The sequence below is a fragment of the Trichechus manatus genome, unplaced genomic scaffold, assembly GCF_000243295.1.
Source record: "Trichechus manatus latirostris isolate Lorelei unplaced genomic scaffold, TriManLat1.0 scaffold00214, whole genome shotgun sequence".
NCBI lineage: Eukaryota > Metazoa > Chordata > Mammalia > Sirenia > Trichechidae > Trichechus > Trichechus manatus.
Genome location: NW_004444150.1, coordinates 1,713 through 27,706, shown reverse-complemented (window position 1 = coordinate 27,706; position 25,994 = coordinate 1,713). Strand labels below are relative to the sequence as shown.

At 59.3% G+C, this 25,994-nt stretch overlaps 1 protein-coding gene, 1 long non-coding RNA gene and 2 other non-coding genes across 5 annotated transcripts; 1 reads left to right on the top strand and 3 right to left on the bottom strand.

The window, feature by feature from the left end:
* Window positions 1–520: 520 nt before the first annotated feature.
* Window positions 521–7,083, top strand: DIPK1B (divergent protein kinase domain 1B). The gene is made up of 4 exons (XM_004388642.3): window positions 521–656; window positions 5,198–5,305; window positions 5,563–5,739; window positions 6,222–7,083. The coding sequence occupies exons 1-4, from the start codon at window positions 591–593 to the stop codon at window positions 7,032–7,034; spliced, it is 1,164 nt and encodes a 387-aa protein (XP_004388699.1). The 5' UTR covers window positions 521–590; the 3' UTR covers window positions 7,035–7,083.
* A 1,898-nt stretch (window positions 7,084–8,981) lies between these two features.
* Window positions 8,982–13,949, bottom strand: LOC111822805 (uncharacterized). 2 transcript variants are annotated; one of them, XR_002825914.1, is made up of 4 exons: window positions 13,878–13,949; window positions 12,778–12,922; window positions 11,718–11,800; window positions 8,982–10,960 (listed from the first exon to the last, which is right to left on the bottom strand). It is a non-coding gene; the product is annotated as an uncharacterized LOC111822805 (long non-coding RNA). The 2 variants fall into 2 exon arrangements; XR_002825913.1 differs by lacking the exon at window positions 13,878–13,949 and having other exon boundaries at window positions 12,778–13,786.
* Window positions 11,520–11,655, bottom strand: LOC111822813 (small nucleolar RNA SNORA43). Its single transcript, XR_002825925.1, has one exon. It is a non-coding gene; the product is annotated as a small nucleolar RNA SNORA43 (small nucleolar RNA).
* LOC111822814 (small nucleolar RNA SNORA17) lies at window positions 12,485–12,616 on the bottom strand. Its single transcript, XR_002825926.1, has one exon. It is a non-coding gene; the product is annotated as a small nucleolar RNA SNORA17 (small nucleolar RNA).
* Window positions 13,950–25,994: the final 12,045 nt, after the last annotated feature.

Sequence of the window (25,994 nt, the reverse complement as noted above, 5' to 3'; positions counted from 1 at the left end):
TGGTCCAGTCGGAACTTCCCACCAGCCCACGGTATAGCCGGTGACAGAAGGACAGTGTGGGTGTGAGGACGGGTGTGCGGGCCGCCTGGCCTTGCGCCGAGGTTGAAACGTCGCTAGACATGAGGGCGAGATGAGACGGGAGTTTAAAAAATAACTTGACTCATCGAAATAAAGGCGCGGTCATCGTATGTCCCCTGCGTTTGTAAATTTACTCTTACGGGTCGGTGAGATGCACAGGTCTGGGAGCCGCTGGCGTCAGCGGTGGGAGGGGAGGGCTCTGCGTGGGATAGTCTGTAGGGCTAGGGGGCGGGGCGTGGGTGGGGCCTCGTCCTCAGTGGGGCTCTGGGCGGGGCGTGGGTGGGGCCTTGGCCTCAGTGGGGCTCTGGGTGGGGCGTGGGTGGGGCCTCGTCCTCAGTGGGGCTCTGGGCGGGGCGTGGGTGGGGCCTTGTCCTCAGTGGGGCTCTGGGTGGGCGCCTCCCTGTCGCGGTGGTGCCGCTCCAGTGCCACCCTCTTCCCCGCAGGGCCGGCTCCCGGGCCTCAGGGTCAGGTATGTCCTCTTGGTCTGGCTGGGCATCCTGGGAGGCAGCTGGATGATGTACCTGCACTACTCATCCTACTCGGAGCTCTGCCGCGGCCACATCTGCCGCTTGGTCATTGTAAGTGTGTCGTTGGGACTGCCGCCTCCCGGGCTCCCCACGGGGCGGGGCTGCGTGGCCAGTGCGGGCGGGGGGCCCCCTGTTCACCAGACCCTGGAGCCTCCTTCCCAGTCGCCCCACGCCTCCTCCTCACCAGGAGGTGGGCTGCTGAGTGTCATAGTGTCCTGGGGCTGACGTAACAAGATACCACACAGCGGGTGGCTCTGAAGAGCAGACATTTATCTTCTCACAGGTCTGGAGACTGATTCTCTCTGTGGGCCCTGGGGGAGGATCCTTCCTCCGCTCCTCCAGCTTCTGTAGCCCTGGGCGTTTCTGGGCTCTTAGCGGGATCCTTGCGTGCCGGCTTCCCCTCTCGTGTGATGCCACCCAGAAAGGATTAACTTAGGACCCACCCTACCCCGTAGGGCCTCATTTGACAATTTAACCATCTGCGAAGAAAAACCTCGTTTCCCCAAATCAGGTCACTTTCACCGGAGAGGGTGTAGGGACTTAGCCGTTTGGGAGACGTAGTCCAGTCCCTAACACTGAGAATGTGGCTGGCTGTGACTGGGGACAGGCTTGGGGGTGCTGGGCACGCGGGCTGTGGGCCACTTGAAGATTTGGGTCTTGGCCCTAAGAGGCAGGAGCATGGCATGGGTGAGTTTTAGAATGGAATCCGGTTTGCACAAAGTGTGGAGGATTGGGAAATTATGGCAGGAGGTGGGGGGACCGTTGGGGGCTGCTGCAGGTGCCCAGGAGACAATGGGTGGGCTCGGGCCGGCTGGTGGCTGTGGGTGGACAGACGGGCGATTGCAGGTGTGATCTTGGGGGTGCGGGCCATAACGACCCTCTGTCCTGCCCAGTCTCTCTGTCCCCCACCCTTTGGGCCGTTGGCAGAAGGGAGGCCTGGGCGGATAGGTGCCCTCGGAGGCCAGTGACCAGGGCTGTGATGCCCCCCCCGCCCCAGGAACAGAGACCTTGGAGGCCTAGGAGGCAAGTGAGCAGGGAGGTTCTCTGACACAGCAGCCTCACGCAGCAGTGAGGTCTCAATGTGGGAGAACTTGGGCCCTGGGGCCACAGAGGCCTGTGTCCGCGCCGCCACATGCTAGCTGATGGCCTCGCACGGCCCCTCCCCAGGGGTGGATGTGCACCTGCAGCCTTGGGACTGGACGGCTTGGGCGTGGGTACCCGCCTCTCAGCCAGCCTGGGGCTTGCCAGCCTTGGGGAGTTGTGTCTGAGGGCCATCTTTGGAGAAGTCCAGAGGCAGCAGTGGGGAGTGGGCGGGTTCGGAGTGGGGACACTGCTAGTGGCAAGCCACTGTGATGGGACTTGCGGGGTGCTGGCTTGACCTCAAGAGGCCTCTCTGCATGGGACATGGGGTCAGGGGGAGGGAGGGTGGACACAGGCAGGTTGTCCGGTGTTGGCGACGCTCTGACTGGGGCCAGGCCAGCTCGGGCAGAAGGCCCAGCCATGCTCAGGAGCTCATTCGTTCTTGAAGTTCTAGAAGTGTCTACTGGTGGCCTCCAGGGGCTGGGACTGGGCTGGGTGCCAGGGATGTGCCTCTGCTCTCACACCCAGGGCCACTGGTGACACTCAAGGGGCGCCAGTGGGAGCTGTTTGCCCGGAAGGGGGACTGTCAGGGGGTGGCGGGGGTGCTTCAGGCAAAGGAGGGGGAGGGCAGGGCTGGAGTGGTTCATGGTGGGTGGAGGGGCCAGGTGTGGCTACGTGGCAGATCTGAGGGCCGCGGGGAGCGGGTGAGGGTTGTAGAGGGCAGGCAAGGCCTTGGGCAGATGCACCGTTGGAAGGATGGCGATGGGTGGGCAGCAAGGCCCGGAGGAGGCTGTTGCCCTGGTCCAGGTGAGGGGTGGGTGTCTGGGCAGAGGGGTGGGAGTGAGCAGGTAACCAGAACGTAGGCAAGTGTTTTCTGAGCGCCTACTGTATGCCAGTGACACCCCCTTCCCCCCACTGCCAAACAAAGGAACTTGTGACTTCCGTTTCTCAGGGAGTCTTGTCCTGCTCCCCACCCTGGTTCCAGTGCTGCCTCAGGGCCTTCCTGGGGCCCTAAGCTTGGCTCTCCCAACGTGGTGTCTGGGGGACCCTGGGAAAATCCCCTCCGGGCGAGCCCCCACCCGCTCTGTCTGCGGGCACAGCCCGGTCTTCTGAGGCACCGACTGTGGCTCAGAGGCCAGTGGCCTGTCTGAGGCCACAGTGAGGGGGAAGGTTCTAGAAGGTCGTTGCTCAGCCGGGGGCTGTATGTCGAATTCCCACAGTAGCCCATGCTGCAGATGGGGATACTGAGGCTGGGAGAAGAGGTGAAGTGACCTGCCCTCTTCCCAGTCCCAGATGTGCAGCGGAGGTGCCCGAGGGGCAGTCGGGACGCCCCCTCCCGCAAATCGCAGTCCCAAACGCAGGTGGTGGTGCTTGGCCTGAGGGCCCCGGAGCCCTGGAAGCAGTATGTGAGGACCCGCACCGGGAGCTGACCTCTGGGCACCGCGCCCCTCGCTGGCCTGTGGGCTTTGGGTCATGGAGGCAGCAGTCTTGTGGTTGCAGTGCAGGTTTGGGGGGTGTCAGGGCAGACCCCACGGGGGAGCAACTACGTCGTTGTTTTTCTCTTGTCTTGGTGCTGGGGGGGGCGTGTCACGCTGCCACAGGACATATGGCTCCTTCAGTGCACAGTGCAAGGTGAGGCCCTTGTGTTCTTGTCCCTCACCGCTGTCCCTGCCTCTCCCCGTCCCCTGCCCCACCTCAGAGGGCGCCATGTTCTGGGCCCTCCCTCCCCACTCCTTCCTCCATGGGGCCAGGAATTCACCCCCACTTGCTCCGTCACCTCCAGCTCTGCCTTCCTGCTCAGGTCGAGGTTCTCCTGCCAGACTTCTGGGATTCTGGGAGCTGCAGGGCCCTGTACAGAGCTGGGGAGGGGCCGAGGCGGGGACGCAGTGGACCCCTGGGATTCCAGGAGCTGCAGGGCCCTGTACAGAGCTGGGGAGGGGCCGAGGCGGGGACGCAGTGGACCCCTGGGATTCCAGGAGCTGCAGGGCCCTGTACAGAGCTGGGGAGGGGCCGAGGCGAGGAGACAGTGGCTCTCCGGGCATCTGGCTGATGGCAGGGAGGCTGGGCTGGGCTTCACTGTGGGTAGAGAAGCTCCCATCTACCGACGAGGGACTGAGTCTGGGGGTGCACAGAGATGTGCTCAGAAATCAGCTGGGGCTCAGTCTCCTCAGCTGACCAAGGCTGGGCTTGGGAGGCTGCTTGGTCTTGGGGCCCGTCCGCTCTGGGGCACTGCCTCCGAGGCTGGGGTCTCACCTGCAAGACTGTGTACGGAAGACCCCCGCTGACCAGGCAGTGCTGGGGGGTCCCAGGGACTGACGGGTGGGAGAGCTCGGCCTGTGTGCCCCACCAGCCACACCCATCAGCTGCCCTGGGACACACCCCTGGGAGGATGGATGGGCAGGGTCTCCAGGCACAGCTTGGAGGGCCACACGGGACCCAAACCAGGGGGCCAGGCAGGGCCCTGCTGCCCCAACCGCCCCGACCAGGGAAAGTGTTGTCTTCCTGGCGGCCACCATGCTAAGTGCAGCTGCACCTGACCCTCACCTGGTCACACCGTGATCCAGGTGTCCCTCTTCTCCGCCAACGAGGGAAGGCTGAGAAAGTGGGGTGACCTGCCCCTGGGCCCAGATCATAGGTGGGAAGGCAGGCAGATGGTAAGCATGGGACAGCTGCCCTCCCAGGTGGTGAGGACGTGTGTGGGCTTGGCGACTACTTCTTGGCTGAGGCCCAGCAGTTCCCCGAGGCATCTCCCACTGAAGGCCCCCGGAGGACAGGCCTCCCCAGCACAGCCCAGGCCTGGCACATCCTCCTGCTCTCGCGTGTCTAGTGGGTGACTCCGAGCTGTCTGCAAACCTGGAAACTACTCAGCCGTGGCTGAGCCCGCTACACCGCCTGGTGTCGGCAGCCTCAGCGTCTCCACTGCTCCCAGCCTGCCGGGCCCCCTGCGAGGGCATGACAGGCTGGGTGGATGCTTGCAGGATGAGCAAGGGTGAAGGCGCAGCCTCTGCCACCGGCGTGGTTCTGAGGAGCCGCACAGTCCTCCGTCATCATAAAGGGGGTGATAGGGACCCGCCTCCACCTTGGGCGAGGTCAGGCACACGGTGAGCGCCCAGCAGTGCGGTGAGCGCCCAGCAGTGCGCCGGTGGTGAAGACGGAGACCTGGGGCGGGAGGGAGACCTGGAGACCTGGCGTGGGAGGGAGACCTGGGGAGGGAGGGAGACCTGGGTGGGAGGAGCTGGGTGGGGCAGGGCCGAGGCTCTCTGGCAGCCGCCTCATCTACCTCAGCAGCCCCTGGGGTGCAGCTGGCTGTGCTCACCAGGGGAGGTGCGCTGGAGTGACTGGTCACCTGGGAGGAGTGGGAGGACACCCGGGGCTCCCTGGAGGAGTGGGTGCCAGTGGACTGCACCTGCGGGCAGCCAGGGGAGGGCTATGGGGGAGGGGCTCGTTGGGGGCGGGTGGGGCGTGTGACGCCTGCACCCCTGCCAGCCCAGCCACCCCTGGCGTCTCCCCAGTGCGACCAGTACCACAAGGGCATCATCTCGGGCTCCATCTGCCAGGACCTGTGTGATCTGCACACAGTGGAGTGGAGGACCTGCCTGTCTGTGGCCCCCGGGCAGCAGGTGAGTGGGCTGGGGGTGCAGGCTGGGTGCCCTGCCCTCAGGCCCTCCACAGGGGCCCCAGCCCAGCGGTAGAGGGGCCGGGAGACATTTCCTCCCTCCCTCCCTGCCACCCATCTGCATCTGGGGACCCAGGGCTTCCTTTGAGAGGCGCTCGCACTGGCCCAGCCCACGGGTCCCTTCTGCTTAGACCCGGAGGAGCCGCGGGAGGGAGGGCAGTTCCGCAGTCTGCCCGGAGCCGTCCGTCTGGCTCTGTCCAGGTGTACAGCGGGCTCTGGCAGGACAAGGAGGTGATCATCAAATGTGGCATTGAGGAGGCCCTGGGCGCCAAGGCCCGGCCGGACGTGGCCCCCCGGCGGGAGCTGGTGCTGTTTGACAAGCCCCCCCGGGGCACCTCGATGAAGGAGTTCCGGGAGATGACCCTTGGCTTCCTCAAGGTCAGCCTGCTGTCCTGACGGGGACTTGTGTACTGTGGGGCCAGCCTGCCACCAAGGCTCCCCAGGCCTGGGCCCAAGAGTGGGGACGGGCAGGAGATGGGAGCAGAGTTGGGGGGATGAAGAGATGCCCCTTCCCCCAGGCACACCAGGGGCAGCACCACCGCCCTCTGCCGATTCCAGTCTCTCCTCCCGGGCACAGGGCAGCTCTGTGCGGAGCGCCCACACCCAGGGGACAGAGACACCAAGCTCCGAGGAGCCCCTCATGGAAGTGTGGGGAGGAGGGGGCAGGCCCCATAAGGCCCCCAGGAGGTGGCGCGGCCGGACAGGCCAGGACACACGCCAGGGGCAGGACTGAGGCCGAGACTTAGGACTCAAGGTCCCTGGCGGAGGCGGGCGGTCGGGCCTGTGGGACCACGGGTGTGCCGTGGATCCGGCTCCGTGGGTTCCGCACGACGCGTCTCCCTCTCTGTGGCCCCGTGCAGGCGACCCTGGGAGACCTGCCGTCCCTGCCCGCGCTGGTGGGGCAGGTCCTCGCCATGGCCGACTTCAACAAGGACAGCCGGGTGTCGCTGGCCGAGGCCAAGTCGGTGTGGGCCCTGCTGCAGCGCACCGAGTTCCTGCTGCTGCTGGCCTTGCAGGGGAAGGAGCACACGGCGCGGCTGCTGGGCCACTGCGGGGACCTGTACCTCACCGAAGGCCGCCCGCACAGCTCCGCCCACGGCACCGCGCTGCCCGCCCCGCTGCGGCCCCTGCTGCCCGCCGCCCTGCTCCGCGCCCTGCAGCAGTGGGTGGGCCCCGCGTGGCCCTGGCGGGCCAAGGTCGCCGTCGGCCTGCTGGAGTTCGTGGAGGAGCTCTTCCACGGCGCCTACGGGACCTTCTACATGTGCGAGACCACGCTGGCCAACGTGGGCTACACGGCCAGCTACAGCTTCAAGATGGCCGACCTGCAGCAGGTGGCGCCCGAGGCGGCCGTGCGACGCTTCCTGCAGGGCCGCCGCTGTGAGCGCAGCCAGGACTGCACCTACGGGCACGACTGCCGGGCGCCCTGCGACCGCCTCATGCGGCAGTGCAAGGGTGACCTCATCCAGCCCAACCTGGCCAAGGTGTGCGAGCTGTTGCGGGGCTACCTGCTGCCCGGCGCGCCCGCCGCCCTCCGCCCGGAGCTGGGCCGGCAGCTGCGCACCTGCACCACCCTGAGCGGGCTGGCCAGCCAGGTGGAGGCGCACCACGCGCTGGTGCTCAGCCACCTGAAGACGCTGCTGTGGAAGGAGATCTCCCACACCAAGTACTCCTAGCGCCCGGGCCTGTGGGGGGCCGGGACCCCACACAGCCGTCTGCCGCTGGGCCTCCCTCCTGGCACCCCCCACCCTTCCATACCCTAGCCTGTCAGATGACAGCCTTCTGGTCCCCTGCCACCAAGCAAATGACAGGGCTACGGGAGAGGGGTCATAGGAGTGGGAGGGGGTCAGAGGAGGTCACAGGAGGGGGCTGCAGGAGCTTGGGGGAATCACAGGAGTTTGGGGGGTCACAGGAGTGAGGGGAGCCACAGGAGCCAGGGGGGCTACAGAGGGGGGTCACAGGAGTTTGGGGAGTCACAGGAGCCAGGGGTGGGGGGACAGGCCCCCTGGCTGCAGTGGTCTCTGTGGCTCCAGCCCAGCCAAGGCCCTGGGCAGTGTGGTGCAGAGACGGTTTCCACGGGAGCCTCTGCAGGCAGCCCTCTTTCTCCACGGGAGATGCTGCGGGTGACCCCATCACAGCCATCCCCCAGCTGAGGGCCCTCAGACTGCAATAGCCCATGGGCTATGAGGGGGTCCCAGCTCCAATGGGGAAGGGCAGGAAGGAGAAAGGATTGGGACCGAGGGGACCCTCAGGTGGCATGGGCTGTTATTGTGAAGAATGTGATGTAAATAAATAGCTTTCATGTGATGCCTGGGTCTTTTGGGGCACCTCTTGATATGGCGCATGGGGCTCCCTTCACGCCCCTCTCTGGGCCCCTGCAGGCCCCCACCTCTGCTGCTGGCTCTCTGCCTAGCACGGACAGGAGAGCAATGTCCCCCCAGGCCCGTGGGGCTCTGGCCACTGTGCTGGTGTGGAGACGCGCACCCCCCAATCCCCTGTGGTCTGGCCAGGCCCTGCCTGACCTGGTCTTAGGCTTCTGACCTACACACCAACCGTTGGGGACCCTGAAAGCGGGCGTTCTGGCCCAAGTCTAGGGTGGGCATGGCTTCTGGGCTTAGAGCACCTCCTGCTCTAGATAACAAGGAGCAGAGGGGCCCAGCGTTAGCCTCCCACACAGCTGAGCCCTCCATGCAGGCTGCGGCCAACCTCAGCCAGGCAGTGGGCGGCAGCCGAGGCACAGGCTTGTTCCCCCTCCTTTTCTAGGAGCCCCCAGCTTCCCATGGCTCTGCACCCTCCCAAGTCCAGGTGGAGGGACCTCAGGCTCCCTCCACTGGCCTGTCCCCCTTGCAGCTGGCACCCCATGCCTGTGCTGAGCTGGGGTCAGGGGAGCACCTGTGGTAGTAGTGACCCCCCCTCCCAACTCTACCACATCAGTGTAACTTCCATGACCCCCTGAAGCTGAAGCTGCAGCAGCCCACCCTTGAGTCTGGGTATTAAGTCCTTCCTGGGTAATGCCTAGCTGACTGAAACACAGCTTGACTGACAAGGGTCAAGTTGTCCTTGACAAAACACTATTTGCCAGCTTGTCACAATCTGCCACAGAATGTGTCCTGCCCACCGGGGAGACCTCAAGGACCCAGGCCCGTAAGCTGGAAGCGCAGCCCAGGGGTCGGGAAATCCTGGAAGCAGAGTCTAAAGGAACCAACATGCAGAAGGCCCACACCTGGTTCACACACGGATGGCGGATGAACGGAGGCCGTGGGTGGACCAGATACTGCCTTACAAAGGAGCAGGAACCCCGAGTTTCCACAGCCTGGCAGAAACCTTGTCTTCCGCATCAACACACTTTCTCCTGTAAAGCTCCTGCAGGAAACACAGCTCAGGGACAGGAATTTGCTTTAAAAAAGCTATCAGATGTGAGCCGTCCCGTGATGGAGCATTTTTTTTTAAAAAAACTGTGCTTTAGGAGAAAAGTTTACAGCTCAAGTTAATTTCTCATTCAAAAACTTACACTGTTTTGTGACGTTGGTTGCAATCCCTACAATGTGACAGCACGCTCCTCCTTTCCACCCTGGGTTCCGTGTCCATTTGTCCCGTTCCTGTCCCTACCTTCTCATCCTGCCTTTGGATAGGAGCTGCCCATTTGGTCTCATTTATCTGACTGAACTAACCAGCACGCTCCTCACGTGTGATATTTTCTGTTTTATAGTCCAGTGTAATCTTTGTCTCAAGACTGGGCTTCGGGAATGGCTTCAGTTCTGGGTTAACAGAGTGTCCGGGGGGCCATAGTTTCGGGGGAGTGCTCTGTTTTTTAATCCTGTCCCCCCATACCAGAAGGAGGAGCCCCTTTCCCTACAGGGAAAAGGGGTGGGTAGGATGGGGCACCGTGGCTTCCCTCCAGAACAGCCTCAGCACATCAGACTGTGGAAAACTCAATGCAAGCAGCAATCCATTCCATTCAGATCAAGACCAATTTATTCTCGTTTTGCCGACACAGAAATAAATGCTTTTCTTGACAGCCTGCGGGGGCCGAGCCACGGGAGACCAAGAATGGCAGGCAGGAGGCGTGGGCAGCTCAGGTCCCCACTCAACAGCTGCTCCACAGAACAGCTGGCCCACTCCAGACGCCATACCGTCCCTGGGTCTGCCGTGTGGGCCCACTGCTGGCGCATCGCACCAGCACCCGAGGCCAGAGGACACGCAGCACAGGGGACGCCCTGATGTCCTGCTTGCCCCCTGCTGCACCCACACAACTTTCTGGGGTGAGGCTGTGAGGCAGAGCCTTCCCGCAGACTCCAGTCATCCGGAAAGCTGAGGCGGGGCTCCCAGCTACCCCACCCTCCCCACTGTACTGGCTGTCATCTTCCGGGCCTTCGACTTCTCGGATCAACAGTCCTGTCTGCCACCTCACAGCCTCGCTGGTCTCAACCCACTGCCCACCTTCCTCGTGCAGATGCTCCGGGGAGGCAGAGGGTGCTCTTCCACGTGCACGCCTGTTGCCTGCACCGACACGGTCTGCTCCACCAGGAGACAGTTCTGAAAACCTGGGGCCACCATTTCTTCCAGACTCTCAAGGTTGTCACAGAATTCAGGAATCCCCTAGGTTAGGTGATTGCGTCAGGCGGTGCTCAGCCTGCTCAGGTCCTCTCCCTGCCGCAGACGCTCTTCTGGGACAGTGCCCTGGTCCAGCGGTGCAGCAGTGAGGGGACACAGCTTCGTATTGCTACCTGACCCCTCAACACACTGGCTCAGTCACCTGCCTTTGCAATGAGCAGTGGGCTGAGATGGCACCCGTACTCACATGGGCACGTTCAGCTGCCACCACCCAGCCAAGAGCAGAGCGACTGCTACCCAAGATGTGAGCCAACGTCACCGGCCTACAGCAAGGCCCTCCCGTTCTCACCCGAGGCGGGCAGCTCCGCCTTCCCTCAGCCTCGCACTCCTGTGCACCTTCCCCTGGGCTTCCGGACACACCACAGAGGCGGCAAGCACACAGGCTCCCAGGACGCTGTCAGCGCTCCGCCCGGCCTAGCTGCGCCCCGTTCAAAGGGCCCGAAGGCAGACGCAGAGCCCATGAGTCTTCAGAGCGGAAGATGGTGGCTGGTGTCAGGGTGGGACTCACCCCTCTGGCAGGGTCCCCACGTGTGGACCAAAAAAGTCACTTCCAAGACCCCCAGTGCTTCCTGCTGAGACAGGAGGGAAGGGAAGCAGATCACAAGCCTCTCTCAAGGCCGAGCCTCACTTGGGCTAGAGGCTGAGGAAGGCAGAGCAGGAGGGTTTCTGGGGCTCAGAGACCCGGTTCAGGAGGGTTCCTCAGCCGCCCCGATGCAGGTTTGCTATCCTCGAGAGCGCCACTCGCCAGCTGGCGTTGCTGGGACAGTCAGCCTCATGAAAACGCAAAGACCCACCGGCCTCCGGGCCCTCAGAAAAGGGACCGCCCCACGCCGTCAGACTGAAGGGAGGGTCCACCCGTCCCCAGTGTCTGGGGTGGGGACGGCCAAGCAGCCCACAGCCCGTTTCCGTGCGGCCTTGGGCCCGGGACGCCGAGTGCTTCCAGTGCGCCGCTGGCGGTACAGACTCCTGCAGCTCGTATCTTAGAGGGCTGTTGAGGAGAAAAGAAGATTTTTGTTGTTACTTTAAAATTATCGCTCCCTGGTCCTTTCCTGCGTGTGAGCCGGCCCCGCTCCCAGGAGTGGGGTGCAGCAAACCGCCCCCCTGCCCCCCGGCTTCAGGAGCCCCACACCCACATGCAGCACGTGCCCCCTCCCTGCCCGGCACCGCCGCTGCGCCCCTAAGGTGCACCTCGCTGGCATTTCTGTGACAAAACAAAATGAACTGCCTCAGATGTTGCGGCCGGTCCTGGGAGGAGGGGAGGGACATGCACCATCCTGGCCGAGAGCCACGGATCACAGCTCGTTACTCTCCAACATCATCCAGAGAAAGAAAAAGGCACAAAATGCCTGTTTTCTGATTTAAAGTCCGTGAGGCTGGTACCCTGCCCGCAGTGGTCATGCCCCCACTTCAGAGACAGTCTTGCTCAGGGGTCACAGCTACAGAGACAAATCCAGGTTTGACCCCCCCCCAACACAGCACCTTTCCCCACTGCACTGGCCGCCACTAGTGGAGCAGACCAGCCAAGAACGTTCTCTGGCACCTGCCGGGACTGTCAGGCTAGAAACCATTCTTAGTGCTCACTGGTCGAACACTGAGCGTAGAAATAGCCACTTCCTCTTTGCCCCCGCCGTCACAGGCACAGCAGAGCCGCCACACCTGTGGTGCTGGCAGGTCCAGGGCAGCCGCTTACACCCCCTCCTCCGTGAGGGGCGCACCGGGACATAGGGGGCCGTCTCCCCTCTTACCGCGGTCGGTGGCTGGATGGTCTAGTCAGTCACTGCGGCCAGTGTCCACGTCGATTCTCAGGAACCGGCCATCACCTTCCTCCCTGTGTCAAATATCAACAACGGTCCTTGGCCCACAGAGTGACCAACGGGGGCTACAACAGTTACTGTCAGCTGGGAGCTGAGCCAAGCCCGGCAAACGCTTCTAGATGAGTCTGAAAACCTACCCCCGGTGAGTCTGGGCTCAGGGCTCTTGCACACACCAGAGCGCACGTGATGGCACCCACAAGAGAAACCACGTGCTCCCCCCAGAAACACCTCAGCCGCACGCCACGGAACTCCACGCTGCTCGTGTCTGAATGGAACCCCGCCCTCGCTGAACAAGTGTTTGCCCAACACCTTTCAGTTGTCAGAATTGGGGGCACATCCCGAAGAAGCCCACGGACATCTCAGCAGTCACGCCCCGTGGCCAGTCCTGGCCATAGGACAGGGCACAGCCGCGCCATCCATGGGCAGAGGACCTGTGCGCATGCTCGGCAGTACTGGGCACTCAACTGTCAATCATCGCGCAAGCGCTAACTGCCCACTGCGCGTCACCACAACAGACGCTGGTTTAGACCCGCTTTTCTACAAGTCAATGTAGCGGGGGGCTGCGCCTTTTCCACTCCGCCCTGCACCACTGGCCCACCTCCACCTCGTCCACCCAGACTGCGAACTAGGACAGCATGAACGTTTCCCACGAGCTGCACAGGGTGCCAGTGGGCAGGGTCAGCACACGCGCTGGCGTCAGTGTCAGACTATTAATCATTCAGGTTGTTCACGGCCGGAACACTGAGCGTAGACATAGCCTCTCTTCTCTCTGCCCCCTAATGACACAGGAGTGGCACAGCAGCCAGCCCTGCAACGCCTCTAGGGGCAGCGCACGTGGAAAATCAAGTTCAAGGTTTTAAGTCCCCCCTCCCCTGGCCCGAAGACTATGCTGCCAAAGTTAACTCGTGCTGGCAATCACTGCGAATGTCACCCAAAGGGTTACTTTTGGCTCCAGGAAGGAAACTGTTCCAGCACCAATGTGTCAACTCACCCAGGGCCCCAGCACCCTGTCCAGCTGCGTCGTTTCCAGCCGGCAAACTCCCGCGAGAAAAACGGAAACCCACGTTTTATACACGCCTCCGTGCGCATCCACAGAGGGACATCGGACACAGGACAGCGTTTGCTGCATTCGCTCTCTAGGAAAACAGACCAAATATGGGTCATGGCCACACTCCCAAGGATCATTCCAGAAAACCCCAAACCAGTTCCTGTCCTGCCCTTCCCATTCTCTGCTCACTTTGGTGTCTGTGCGTAGAAATGACAGGTTACAGTAACACAGTGACAGCTGTAGGCCACTGCAGACGTCTCAGGTGACCAAGAACCAGGCCTACAAGAGTGTAATGCCCATCCCCCTCAGAGCTGCGCAAAGGGGAAGGCGGCCATCGCTTCCCACCAAGCGAGGATCTCACTGAGCAGAATCAGTGACGCCTGCCTTGACATGGAAATCTCCCAACCTCTGGGCAGTGTGACTGTCAAGCCTTTTTGTTTTTTTAGAAATCACGACACCCAGCAATCCGCAGCGCCTTCCTCAGAGTCCCCAACAGTTGGTGAAGACCCCCACTGCAGGGAGCCACGTGGATGGAAGGGGGAGGAGGTTCTGTAACTTCTGATTCATTCCTCAGACTACTATTTCCCCCATACTGAAGCTTCCCGGCTGAAAAAACCTAAGAGCGTAAGGAGGTAAGGAAGCTGATGGGGTAGTTCCTTCATGACTCCTCACACTCCCAGTTCCTCAGTGGGAAGCTACCGCTCCTGCAGGGCCTCCATCTCCCGGTTGTTCGACTCACACCGAACGTGGCTGTAACTGCGAACCGGGAGGAACGGAAACACGAAGATGCCATCTTCCTCCGACTGCCCCCTCCCTATCAGCCCAGCAGGACTTGGGATCCCAGTCGGTAGGCGGACCAAACGGGTCGGACAGAGAGACCAAGGCACGTTCGGTTAGAGAGCCCCCCGGGGTCAGCGGCCGACAATGGCACTCACGTCGCCCCCGAGCTTTGCCCCACACGGAATAAAGCTGCGGGGTCTCCGGCGGGTCGCCCCGCCTTCCCGTGGCCCTTTTCTGATTGCAGGCAGGCAGGGAGGAGGTACCTTCGGGCGCTCAAACTCGGCGGCAGCCGCGTCTCCAGAGCTCGGGCATGCGACCGGCCAGGGGCCCACCACCCGGGGAGCGCAGCCAGGGGCCCCCTCGGGGGTCGTGCCGCCGAGAAGCCACGGGAGGATGCGGGGTCGAGCGGGGGGTCCTCGACCACACGGCCACCAGAAGCGCATTCGGTGGCGGGAGGCTCGTGAGGGGCCTGGGCGCCGCAGGGACGTGGCGGGGAGCCGGCTGCCGGTGCGCCAGTAGAAGCCGCCACACCGACGGCGAGGCCAGCGCCGCGCAGCGCCAAGCTCCCGGCCCCCTGCATCGTCCAGAGAGAACGCGCGATGAGGCGCCGCGCCTTTTATAGGTTGTACGGCGGCCCGCGAGGGCCAACCGTGCCGCCCCGCCCCGCCCCACAGCCGCTGTCGCCGCAGTGCCCCCTAGCGGAGGCTCCCGGTAGGGCCGCATGCCGGCTCACCGCAGATGAAGCAAGCAGCGATCGGGAGGATACATGGCAAGTTACGCAGAGATCTCCAAGGTCCCAGGAAACAGAAGCTGAAGAGACAGCGGCCTTCCCCCAGAGCTGACAGAGACAGAAAGCCTTCCCCTATAGCTGGTGCCCTGAATCAGAACTTCTAGCCTCTTAAACTGTGAGACAAACGAATCTGTCTTGGAAGAAGTACAGCCAGAATGCTCCTTAGAAGCAAGGATGGCGAGACTTCCTCTCACATACTTCGGACATGTTAACAGGAGGGACAAGTCCCTTCAGAAGGACATCATGCTTGGTAAAGTAGACGGTCAGTGAAAAAGAGGAAGACCCTCAGTGAGATGGACTGACACAGTGGCTGCAACGATGGGCTCAAGCACAGCAAGGCTTGTGAGGATGGTGCGGGACCGAGCAGTGTTTCCCTCTGTTGTACAGGGTCGCTATGGGTCGGAACCGACGAGGTGGCATCTAACAACAAATAACAACAACAATAAACTGTGAGAGAATGAATTTCTGTTTGTTAAAGTCATCGACTCGTGGTATTTGTTATAGCAGCACTGGAGAACTAAGACAGCCCCTGAGACCCACCTGAGGGTGCATGGGAGCAAGGGTAGGGGCTCAGCACCCAAGCAATAAGGTGGGTGCTGACCTCTACATGTGTCTGTGAGGGGGCTCAGGGGTTGGTCTAGCCCTTTTCTTTCCTTCCTTTTCCCCATCCTCCAGAACAAGCTCTAAATCCACCACGCTGCCCCACTCCCTGCGGCAGCCTCCTCCCTGCCTTGTGGTGCCGAGCTTGTGCTTGTTCTTTCCCATTTCCAGAATACGGGGTTGGCTCCCAGGGCCACCATGGGATCAGGGGGATGTTCTGGTTCTGGAATCCTGGGCGCAGGGGTCCTAAGGTGTGATGGCTCAGGCCTTTAGTCCCTGTCTTCCAGAGGTTTACAGTTCCCAGGAGAAAAGCCCTCTCTCCAAGCCTGGCGCCCACTCCTAGCTCAGCCCGGAGAGGGCACACGTGGGTGGTCAGCAGTCACTGGGGGGCAGTGGGGAGGTGCTGCTTCCAGGGCTGCCAGGCAGGTCAGGTGCACAGGCACTTCTCCCTCCTTGGGCACATGTTCAGGGCCAGAGGGCCTCAGGCCAGGGCTGGGGCGTTCTGCAGGGGCCCACCCCCAACCATGGCCTCCTGACTTCTCCCCTGGCCCTCTGTCACTTCTAGTCTCTGAGGTCACCTCCTCCACACAGTCCCTGCCCTGGGCTTGCAGAGCCTTATCATGGCTGGTCACCTGGGTGAGGGGTTGGGGCTGGGGGCCAGGAAATGCGCCCGGGGACCCCCGCCCACCTCCTCACTCCCGACCCCGGGGCTGCCTCCTGATGCCTTAAAAAAAAAAAGATCTCATTGCTGTTGAGCAACCCTATAGGACACGGTAGAACTGCTCCATAGGGTTTCCAAGAAGCAGCTGGTGGATTCGAACTGCAGATCTTTTGGTTAGCAGCCAAGTTCTTGACCACTGCACCACTAGGGCTCCCCTGACCCCTTGGACCCCCTCCTTCTCCATACCTGTGCCTTCTCCTGAGCTCTCTTACCTCATTCACGCTAAAGCTCCGCCTTCACCTGACCCGCGTCACCTCCCCTCTCTAACACAAGTGGGTGCCCTCCTGACCCTGCCCCATTCCTTGGTACCCACACCTGGGGTCCCCTGAACCCTTCCTTCTTACCCCTCCCACCTCCACATTGCTGAGATCTGGGCATCCTGGCCAGCCCACCTGCTCCCAATACCCGGGCTGCCACCAGGCCCCTCCCACCTCCTCATTCCTGAGAACTAGGCCTTCTGCTGATCCCACCCACCTCACACCGCCCATACGCCCATACGGAAACCTTCCCATCTCCTCACTTTCCAAGTTCAAGCGGGGTTGCCGCCTGTCTCCTCCCACCTTCTCATCGGCCACACCAGGGCTTTCACCTGCCCCTCTCACTTCTTCACTCCCATACATGACTAGCTCCTGAAGCCTCCCACCTCCTCACTCCCCCATACCGTGGTCACCTCCTGACCCCTCCAACCTCTTCATCACCCACACTTGACCTACCACCTCACCCTCCCACCTCTTCATCACCCACACTTGACCTACCACCTCACCCTCCCACCTCTTCACTTCTCGTACCTGGGCTGCCTCCTGACACCAACCATCTCCTCTATCCAACACCTGGGGTCTTCTTTGTCACCCCCACCTGCTTCCTCTTCAACCCTACCCATTCAACTGACCCCGCCCATCCTCTCACTCCCTACACCTGGGCTACCCTCAGCTCCCTCCCACTGACTCAGTACCTTCACATAGCTGTTCTCTTGACCCCTGCCTCCCCTTAACTTCTCATAACCAGGCTGGTACCTGAACTTTCCCAACTCCTCCTTGCCCACACCTGAGGCTTCTCCTAACTCCTTCCTCTTCCTCAGTTTCCACACCCAGGCTGAGTCCTGGCCCTTCCCACCTTCTCACTTCCCACATCTGGGCTGCGTCCTGACCCCTCCCACCTCAACGTCCCACCTGGGTTTCAACTGACCTCTCCCATCTCCTCACTCCCTAGACCTGTGCCTTCTACGGACTCACCTCCCATCTTACTCCTGACACCTTGGTGGCTTCCTGGTTGACACACCTGTGCACTCACTGACCCCTCCCACCTTATCATTACCACGCCTGTGTCTTCTTGTGGGCCCTTGCTCCTCCTCAGTCCTGCACCCTCCTCACCTACCATTACTAGGCCACCTCCTGACCCCTCCCACCTCTTCATTACCACACCCACCTGGTGGTGGTGTCCTGGCCCCTCTCTCTCACCCTCTCACTTCCCATACTGGGTCTGACCCCTCCCACCTCCTCACTCACTACCCCCGTGCTGATCAGAACACCTCCGGACTCCTTGTTACGCACATCTGTGAGTTCTCCAGGCCTCTCCCACCTCAGCTCCCATATCTTCTCTGCCTCTTGATCCCTCCCAACTCTGACTCCCCACACCTGGACTGTGTCCTCGCCCTTCCCACCTCCTCTTTCCCCATCCCTGGGATTTATCCTGCAGATGGGCACTCACCCAAATACCTGTCCATGAGTGCTCACAGCAGCGCTGTTCTTCCCATCAGTCAATAGGTGGAACCAACCGATATATCCATCAGTAGATAAATAGATGAACAAAGTGTGGTCCACCCACACCATGGGATATGTCATGGATTGAATTGTGTTTCCCAAAAATATGTCAGCTTGGCTAGACCGTGATTCCCAGTATTGTGTGATTGTCTGCCATTTTGTCATCTGATGTGATTTTCCTATGTGTTGTAAATCCTATCTCTATGATGTGAATGAGGTGGGATTAGCGGCAGTTACATTAATGAGGCAAGATTCAATCTACAAGATTAGGTTGTGTTTTAAGCCAATCTCTTCTGAGATATAAAAGAGAGAAAGGAGTGGAGAGGCATGGGGGCCTCATACCACCAAGAAACAAGAGCCAGGAGAATAGTGCGTTCTTTGGACCAGGGTCGCTGTGCTCAGAAGCTCTTTGACCAGGGAAGATTGGTGAAAAGGACCTTCCCCTAGATCCAACAGACAGAGAAAGGCTTCCCCTGAAGCTGGCACCCTAAATTTTGACTTCTAGCCTGCTATCCTTTGAGAGAATAAATTTCTCTTTGGTAAAGCCGTCCACTTGTGGTATTTCTGGTATAGTGGCACTAGATGACTGCGACAGGGTACCACAGAGCCTTAGAAGGAATTAGAAACTGACACATGCTACAATGTGGATGAACCTCAAACAATTCAGCTAAGTGGAAGAAGCAGGTACAAAAGGCACCTATTTCCGTTCAGATAAGAAATCCAGAGCAGGTAAATCCATAGGCACAGAAAGCCAGTCACTGATTGCCATGGGCACAGGGCAGGGGGCATAGGGAAGACTGCTTAATGGGTCCAGGGTTTCAGTTTGTGGTGATGACAATGTTCAGAAGTAGATATATACTGGTGATGGTTGAATAGGATTGTGAAAGTACATAAAGTCACTGTATCACACCCATCAGAATTTTAAAACAAAACTTTAATGAGAAATCTACCACTTATAATAGTATAAACTATAAAGTATAAAGTGATCTTGGAAAAATACCACAAATAACCCCCAGAAATACCCACTCAGGTGAGGTAAGAGAGGCTCTGGTTCTGGAGGCAACACTCCCTGAGTGGGGCTGAGGAGCTGCTGTGGAGGAGGTGCAGCAATTGGCTTGGCCTCTGGTACCTGGGCCACAGCTGGAGATGGAGGACCTGGGGTTACATGGAGCCCTCACGTTGGTGCAGGAGGAGGATCGACGTCAGCCAGTGGTCCGGGAGCTGGTTCTGAAGGAGGTCTGTGATAAGAATCTGACCCTCCAGTAGGCTCTTCGTCTGATACCTGGGCCACAGCTGGAGATGGAGGACTTGGGGCTACATGGAGCCCTGATATTGGTGCAGGAGCAGAATCAACATCAGCCAGTGGTCCAGGAGCCAGTTCCAGGGTGGCCCAGGATAATAATCTGGCTTTCCAGTATCCTTTTGGTCTAGTACCTGGGTCAGAGCTGCAGATGGAGGACAGGGGGGTACATCGTGCCCTGGTGTTGGTACAAGAGCAGGATTGATGTCAATAGGTGGTCCAGGATCTGGTTCTGGAGGTGGTCCAGAATAAGAATTCCACCCTCCAGCTAGGTCTTTGTCTGGTTCCTGCGTCAGAGATGGAGGACCTGGAGCTACATTGAGCCCTGGTGTTAGTGCAGGAGCAGGATGGACATCAGCAGATGGTCCAGGATCTGGTCCTGGAGGTGGCCCAGGATAAGAATCCGACAGCCCAGCTGGCTCTTCATCTAGTGTCTGGGCCAGAGCTAGGTATAGAGAATCTGGGGCTACACTGAGCCCCGATGTTGGTACAGGAGCGAGAATCAACATCAGCCGGCGGTCCAGGAGCCGGTTCTGTAGGTGGCTCAAGATAAGAATCAGGCGTTCCGTCAGGCTCTTGGTCTGGTACGTGGGCCAGAGCTGGATATGGAGGACCTAGGATGTCATTGAGCCCTGGTGTTCGTGCAGGAGCAGGATCAACATCAGCAGGTCCTCCGGGAGCTGTTTCTAGAGGCTTTCCAGGATAAGAATCTGACCCTCTAGCTGGCTCTTCGTCTGGTGCCTAAGTCAGAGATAGAGAACCTGGGGCTACATCAAGCCCTGGTGTTGGTGCTAGAGCAGGATCGACATCAGCTGGTGGTCTGGGAGCCGGTTCTGGAGGTGGCCCAGGATAAGAATCTGGCATTCCGTCAGACTCTTGGTCTGGTACCTGGGCCAGAGCTGGAGATGGAGGACCTGGGGCTACATTGAGCCCTAGTGTTGGTGCAAGAGCAGGATTGACACCAGCAGTTCCTCTGGAATCTGGTTCTAGAAGTTTTCCAGGATAAGAATCTGACCCTCCAGCTGGCTCTTCATCTGGTGCCTGGGCCAGAGCTGGAGATGAAGAATCTGAGGCTACATGGAGTCCTGGTATTGGTGCAGAAGCAGAATCGATATCAGTTGGTGGTCTGGGAGCTGGTTCTGGGGTGGCTCAGGGTAAGAATCTGGTTTTTCAGTAGGCTCTTCTTCTGTGCCTGGGCTAGAGCTGGAGATGGAGGATTTGGGGCTACATAGAACCCCGGTGTTGGTGCAGGAGCAGGATGGACATCAGATGGTCCTCCGAGAGTCATTTCTGGAGGTGGTGCAGGATAAGAATCTGGCTTTCCAGTAGACTCTTCATCTAGTGCCTGGGCCAGAGCTGGAGATGGAGGACTTGGGGCTTCACTGAGGCCCAGTGTTAGTGCAGGAGCAGAATCGACATCAGCAGGTCCTCTGGGAGCTGGTTCTAGAGCTTTTCCAGGATAAGAATCTGACCTTCCAGTTGGCTCTTCATCTGGTTCCTAAGTCAGAAATAGAAGACCTGGGGCTAGAGCCTTGGTGTTGTTACAGGAGCAGGATCGACATCAGCTTGTGGTCTAGGAGCTGGTTCTGGATGTGGCTCAGGTTAAGAATCCAGCTATCCAGTTGGTTGTTGGTCTGTTGCCTGGGCCAGAGCTGGAGATGGAGGACCTGGGGCTATAATAAGCCCTGATGTTGGTGCAGGAACAGGATCAACATCAGGTGGTGGTCCAGGAGCTGGTTCTGGAGGTGGCCCAGGATAAGTATCCAGCTCTCCAGCAGGCTCTCCATTTGATGGCAGTGCTGGAGTTGGTGATGGAATAGCTGGTGATCTGTGGAGCTCCAGTGTAGGTGCAGGAGCAGGATCTACCTCACCAGATGGTACAGGCACCAGTTCTGGAGGTGACCCGGGATGGGAGTCCACCTCTCCCGCATGCTCTCCATCTGGTGTTGGCACTGGTGATGGAGGACCTGATGATCTATGGAGCTCCAGTGTTGGTCCTGGAGCAGGATCTGCCTGAGGAGGGGGTCCTGGAGTTGCTTCTCGAGGTGGCCCTAGATCGTGAGCTGCTTTTAGACCTGATGCTGGCTCTGATGTTGGAGGAGCAAGAGGAGAAATGATCACCAACGTGACCGCCTTTCCTTGTGCCTTCCCAACAATGGAAAACATCCCACTGCCATGAAGAGAGCCCAAGCCCAAGTTTCCCACCCCAGGAAGTCTTCCCAGACAGCAGTCCACCAGAGGAGGGTCTGAGGTTACTCTGAGCTCTGACCCAACCCCAGCCTCTGGGGGTCCTCCCTGTGGGACTGATCCCATGTCCCCCTTACAAGCTCACATACAGGCATGCTTAGTCCTCCTCATCCTCTGGCTCTGCTTCAGTAGCATCCAGGTGATCCAGATGGGCAAAGAGAAGGTGGGCATGGCGCTCCAGGTCTGAGCAGGGCAGGTTCACTTGCAGGTACTCTACCAGGAGCTTCAGGCAGGGGAAGTACGAGGGCTGGTCAAAATCCTCCAAGTATTCATCCATCCAGGTATTCAGGATGTAAGAGATGGCACTGAGGATGGGTGGCGAAGAGCAGGGTCAGAGGCCTGGCCTTTCCCACTACACTGCTGTCCCAGGGCAACCCTGCCAGGGGCAGGGTCCCTTGTCTGCCCCTGTCCTTCCAAAGGCCAGCCCTACCCTGAACCACATCCTCTGGCTGTCCTGGCAGTAGCAGGCCTGGTCACTGAGCAGAGGGCTAGCACAGAGCCTTGGTCCCAACTCTCCCTCCTTGGGAAGCCTGACTTATGTCCCTTTCTGTCCCCTGGCTCCCTCCCCACTGGACAGTAAACCCCAGAGGGCAGAGAGCGGTGTGTCTACGTGTTCACCTCACAGCCTGACACACAGTAGTGCTCCAGGAATATCTGATGCTGAGGACACATGGAGTCTGTCCTCTGTCCCAGCCTGTCCGGGCCCTGGGGCCCCTCCACCTGGAGTGTGTGCACCAGTGTGCTGCCTGGTTCTCTGCATGCACCTGAGGGTCTCCTCCCACAGATACTGTTCTCCCAAGGGACAGACACCCCACCTGCAGCTGAGCCCCCAGGAGTGCAGGATTTGGGAGCAGGTTCCTCCTCCCATTTCCTGGTCTGGCCCCAGATCAGGGAGAGGACAATCAGAGCTGGGAGAGGATTGTGGCAGGGATGGAGTCACTCAGAGCACAGAGGATCATTGACAGAGAACCAAGGCCAGCAGACACTTCTCCAAGCATGGGAACCCTGGGGGTCACCCACTCCAAGCACCCCAATTTACATAGGAGGAAACTGAGGACTTCTTTCCTGCAGCACCCCCCAACTCTGGGAGGGACTCGTCCTAGCTCCAGGGGCCCAGAGCGGTGACTGCAGGACCAGGCCTGTCCTCTCTGGGTTGCCCTGGGGATGGCTGGCCCTGGCAGAGCCCTGGGAACCTTGGGGTCCTCCTCCCTTCATCCACGCATCTCCTCCCTCCCCTACTGAGGGCCGTTGGCATGTGGCTAGGAGACTGGAGGCCACTGTCTCACGATGGCACTGCCTCCACCCTCTCTCTTATCCCCCCGGGGTCACCTCCCTGTGTTCTCTCCTCCTCTGACCCCACCCTCACGGCTGCACCTGTGAAGTCAGTGTGTGTGTGTGTGTGTGTGTGTGTGTGTGTGTGTGAGCACACCCATGCGCATGTGAAGGTGGTAAAGGGTAATCGGCCCCACAAGGGGAGGGGGTGCTGAGGTTCCCCACATCTAGGGTGCTCTCATTCCCAAAGCCAATCCCATGAGAAGGGCTGAGCCCTGGCCTAGGAAGCTGGAACCTTCCTCATCCTCTGGACTCTGCCCACTTCTGTGTCCTGGGCCCCCCCACCTTTCTCTTGGACTCAGTTTCCCAATTGTGCACTGAGGGTTTGGACAGGGAACTGCTTCAGTGCTCGCTCAGGAAGGACGCAGGGCCAGGACCCCACACTGTGGTGGATGTGAGTGGAAGCTCAGGGTAAGCACAGCATGCAACCTCCTTAGCGTGACGGACGTGGGCGAATACTGCCCAGGGCAGCCAGGCCAATGTGCACGGCCCGGTGCTGAGGGGGCCTGTGTGGCCTGGGGCAGCGTGTGTAAGTGACCCGCCTCCTGTGCGTGCCCACACAAACTGCTCTGCTTGTCGGGGGTCCCATGTGGGCCCACCACTAACTCCACCATCTCTGTGCCTCCCACTTCCATGGAGTCTGATTTCCTGGGGCCACCCCTCCCCCACAGGAGGGCCTCAAGGCACTGGGCTGGGTGGGCGTGGAGAGCCTGGGGACCCGGGAGACACTGAGTATCCCCACTGCCCGGATCTGCTCTCTGGAGCACCACCAGGAGCCCCTACCCCTTTTACTTCCCACCTCCTGCCTGGGCCTCACCTCTCAGTCCCTCTGAGCCCCTCCCTGGACCACAGCTAGGCCCAAAAGTGCTCCTGGGTGATGTTGTTTATCTTAGTCATCTAGTGCTGCTATAACAGAAATACCACAAGTGGATGGCCTCAGCAAAGAGAAATCCATTCTCTCACAGTCCAGTAGGCTACAAGCTCAAATCCAGGGCATCAGCTCCAGGAGAGGGCTTTCTCTCTCTATTGGCTCTGGAGGAAGGTCCCTGTGATGCATCAGTCTTCCCTTGGTCTGGGAGCATCTCAGCGCAGGAACCTCAGGTCCAAAGGATGGGCTCTGCTCCTGGCACTGCTTTCATGGTGATATGAGGTCCCCTTCTCTGCTTGCCTCCCTTTCCTTTTATCTCCTGTAACATAAAAGGTGGTGCAGGCCACACCCCAGGAAAACTCCCTTTACATTGGATCAGGGATGTGACCTTAGTAAGGGTGTTACAATCCCCCCCAATCCTCTTTAACATAAAATTATAATCACATAATGGAGGACAACCACACAATTCTGGGAATCATGGCCCAGCCAAATTGATACGCACATTTTTGGGGGACATAATTCAAACAATGACACCGTCATTGTCGCAGGCTGACTGGAGCAGCTGGGTCTCAGGATCACCTCCAGTCCTGGGCCACAGGGAGGGCAGGGTGCTGAGAGACTGGGTGGGGTGCTGGGTGGGGCAGGGGCCAGGAGCTGGGTCTGTGCTTCCGTGGGACCTCCTTCTCCCTCTCCCACCCAGGTCCTGCCCGCTGTCACAGTTGGGAACAAACAGTCCCTCCTCCAAGAAGTCATCCTGGATTCCCCCCAATCCCCACTTCCAGTGAGGCAGGTCTCCCCCTCTCTGTGCATCAACTCTCCCATGATTCTAAGAGGAAGGGTCCTGTCAGGGGTAGGGGTTCCCAATTCCACCCCACCCCCTCAAACAGCGCCAAAGCTGCACAGCTTCCTTCTCTTGTGGAAGCTGGCCATTCTCCCGGGGGGCAGACCCCATGTCCCTCAGAGAGGGTCCCCTGGGCCATGACCAGTGCACCTCCGCCTGTCCCCGTCCCTCTCATGCTGCACTACTGAGGGGTCCCAACAGGGGCAGAGCACATGACCACACCTGGAATTGAATAGAGGTGGGGATCAGGGTGTTACAGCAGGAGGACACGGGGCAGAGGCTCAGGAAACTTCTAGACCAACCCCCTCTTCTGCCACTTGGAGGGACTGAGGCCTCAGGCAGGAAGGCACTGAAGGCCACTCACGTGGTCCCTGACCTTTACTCCTCACTAGATGAACATGTCCAACCAGGACACATGGTGTTATCTCTTTCTCTCTCTCTGTTCTCTATCTCTCTCTCTGCCTCTCTCCTTTCAACTTCTCTCTTTCCCTCCTTCCCTCTCCTCTGACTAAACACACACACACACACTTCTCCATCCATCATCCACTTTCCAAGCCCGAATCACGACATCATCCTTACCGTCTCCTCTCCCCTCCTCCCTAACGCTCACAGCACTAATGGTCTTCTTGGCTTTGCCTCTACAGTGGATCCCGGGCCATCCCTTCTCTCCGTCTCCACTCTCCACTCTCGTCCTGGTCACCATCTACTGCCTTTACCATGCAGCACAGCAGTCTCTGGGCTGTTCCTCGTAATGGTTCTCTAGTGAGGACTCTCTATTGCTGGTCTCTGGACTGTTCCACCCTTAACCCTCTGTAATCCGTTCTTCACACAGCAGCTAGAATGAGCCAAAAACCGAAATCAAGTTACGCTCCCACCTAAAACGTTCCAGCGGCTCCAACTGCACCCTCACTACCATCATCAGAGAGACGTTCCTCTCTAACCTACTGCCAGGTTTCTGTGTGTCCTAAGCAAGGTCCTTCCCTTCTCTGGGCCTCATTTTAGCTTCTGTAAAACGACCTGGGCCTCCGTGCTGTTGTGTGGGGGTGGGGGTAGGACGAAGTAACTTTCACCCACTTCAGGTGCTATTCTAGGATGGGTAGATCGAGGTTCCATCCAAGACTTCAAGACTTGTGTTGCGGTGTCTTGCCTGTGAAGAATGCAGAGAATATGTTTCCTGTAAAGGGTTCTCTCTGCAACCTCACCCTAAATCCTTTCTCTTTTTTGACTCCAGCCCAAGGAGCCACTCCATCAGTGGTGATACTTAGTGTTCTGAAACCGTGTGTGTGTGTGTATGTGCGCGCGCGCGTGTGTGTGCACGCGCGTGTGTGTGCGCGCAAGAATCTTTGGATCCTTAAAGAGATTTTTAAGATTATATTGAAAGGTGTAAAAATTGCTAAAATCCTGGATGAAAAGAATGTGACCATAAATATACCTTTGAAAACATCGAGGTTTGTAAACATGTTCTAGATGCTAATGCTGATGGTTCCATCTCTTTAGCTAACATCCACAGTAAAATACACTCTCGCGGCAATATGAATGATGGACAAGAGTGGATACAAATCCATTTCAAACGTATTATGTTCAATGGGCTTCTTATACGTTTCAACCACGACTCCTCAGGAGTGTGAGATTTTACTTTGTCACATGTGAGCCAAATGTCCATATAAGGACCAGGAGCAGCCTCCGCGCTGCCATTTTCTTTGTGTTCACTGGAGCCGGGATGGTTTGAAGTGTCTTGTCTGTGTGGTTTCCTGCAAGAATGTTTCACCCTCGTGTCCACTGGGTGGGGATGTCTAGGTAAACTAGACAGAGGGATCTGTCAGTCTCAGAGCCAGGCCCCTGGTAACCACCCAGCACTGCAGCGCCTAGGACGCACTCCACAGGCTTGGGGAGGAGTCCTTGCTGACTCTCTTGAGGGGTG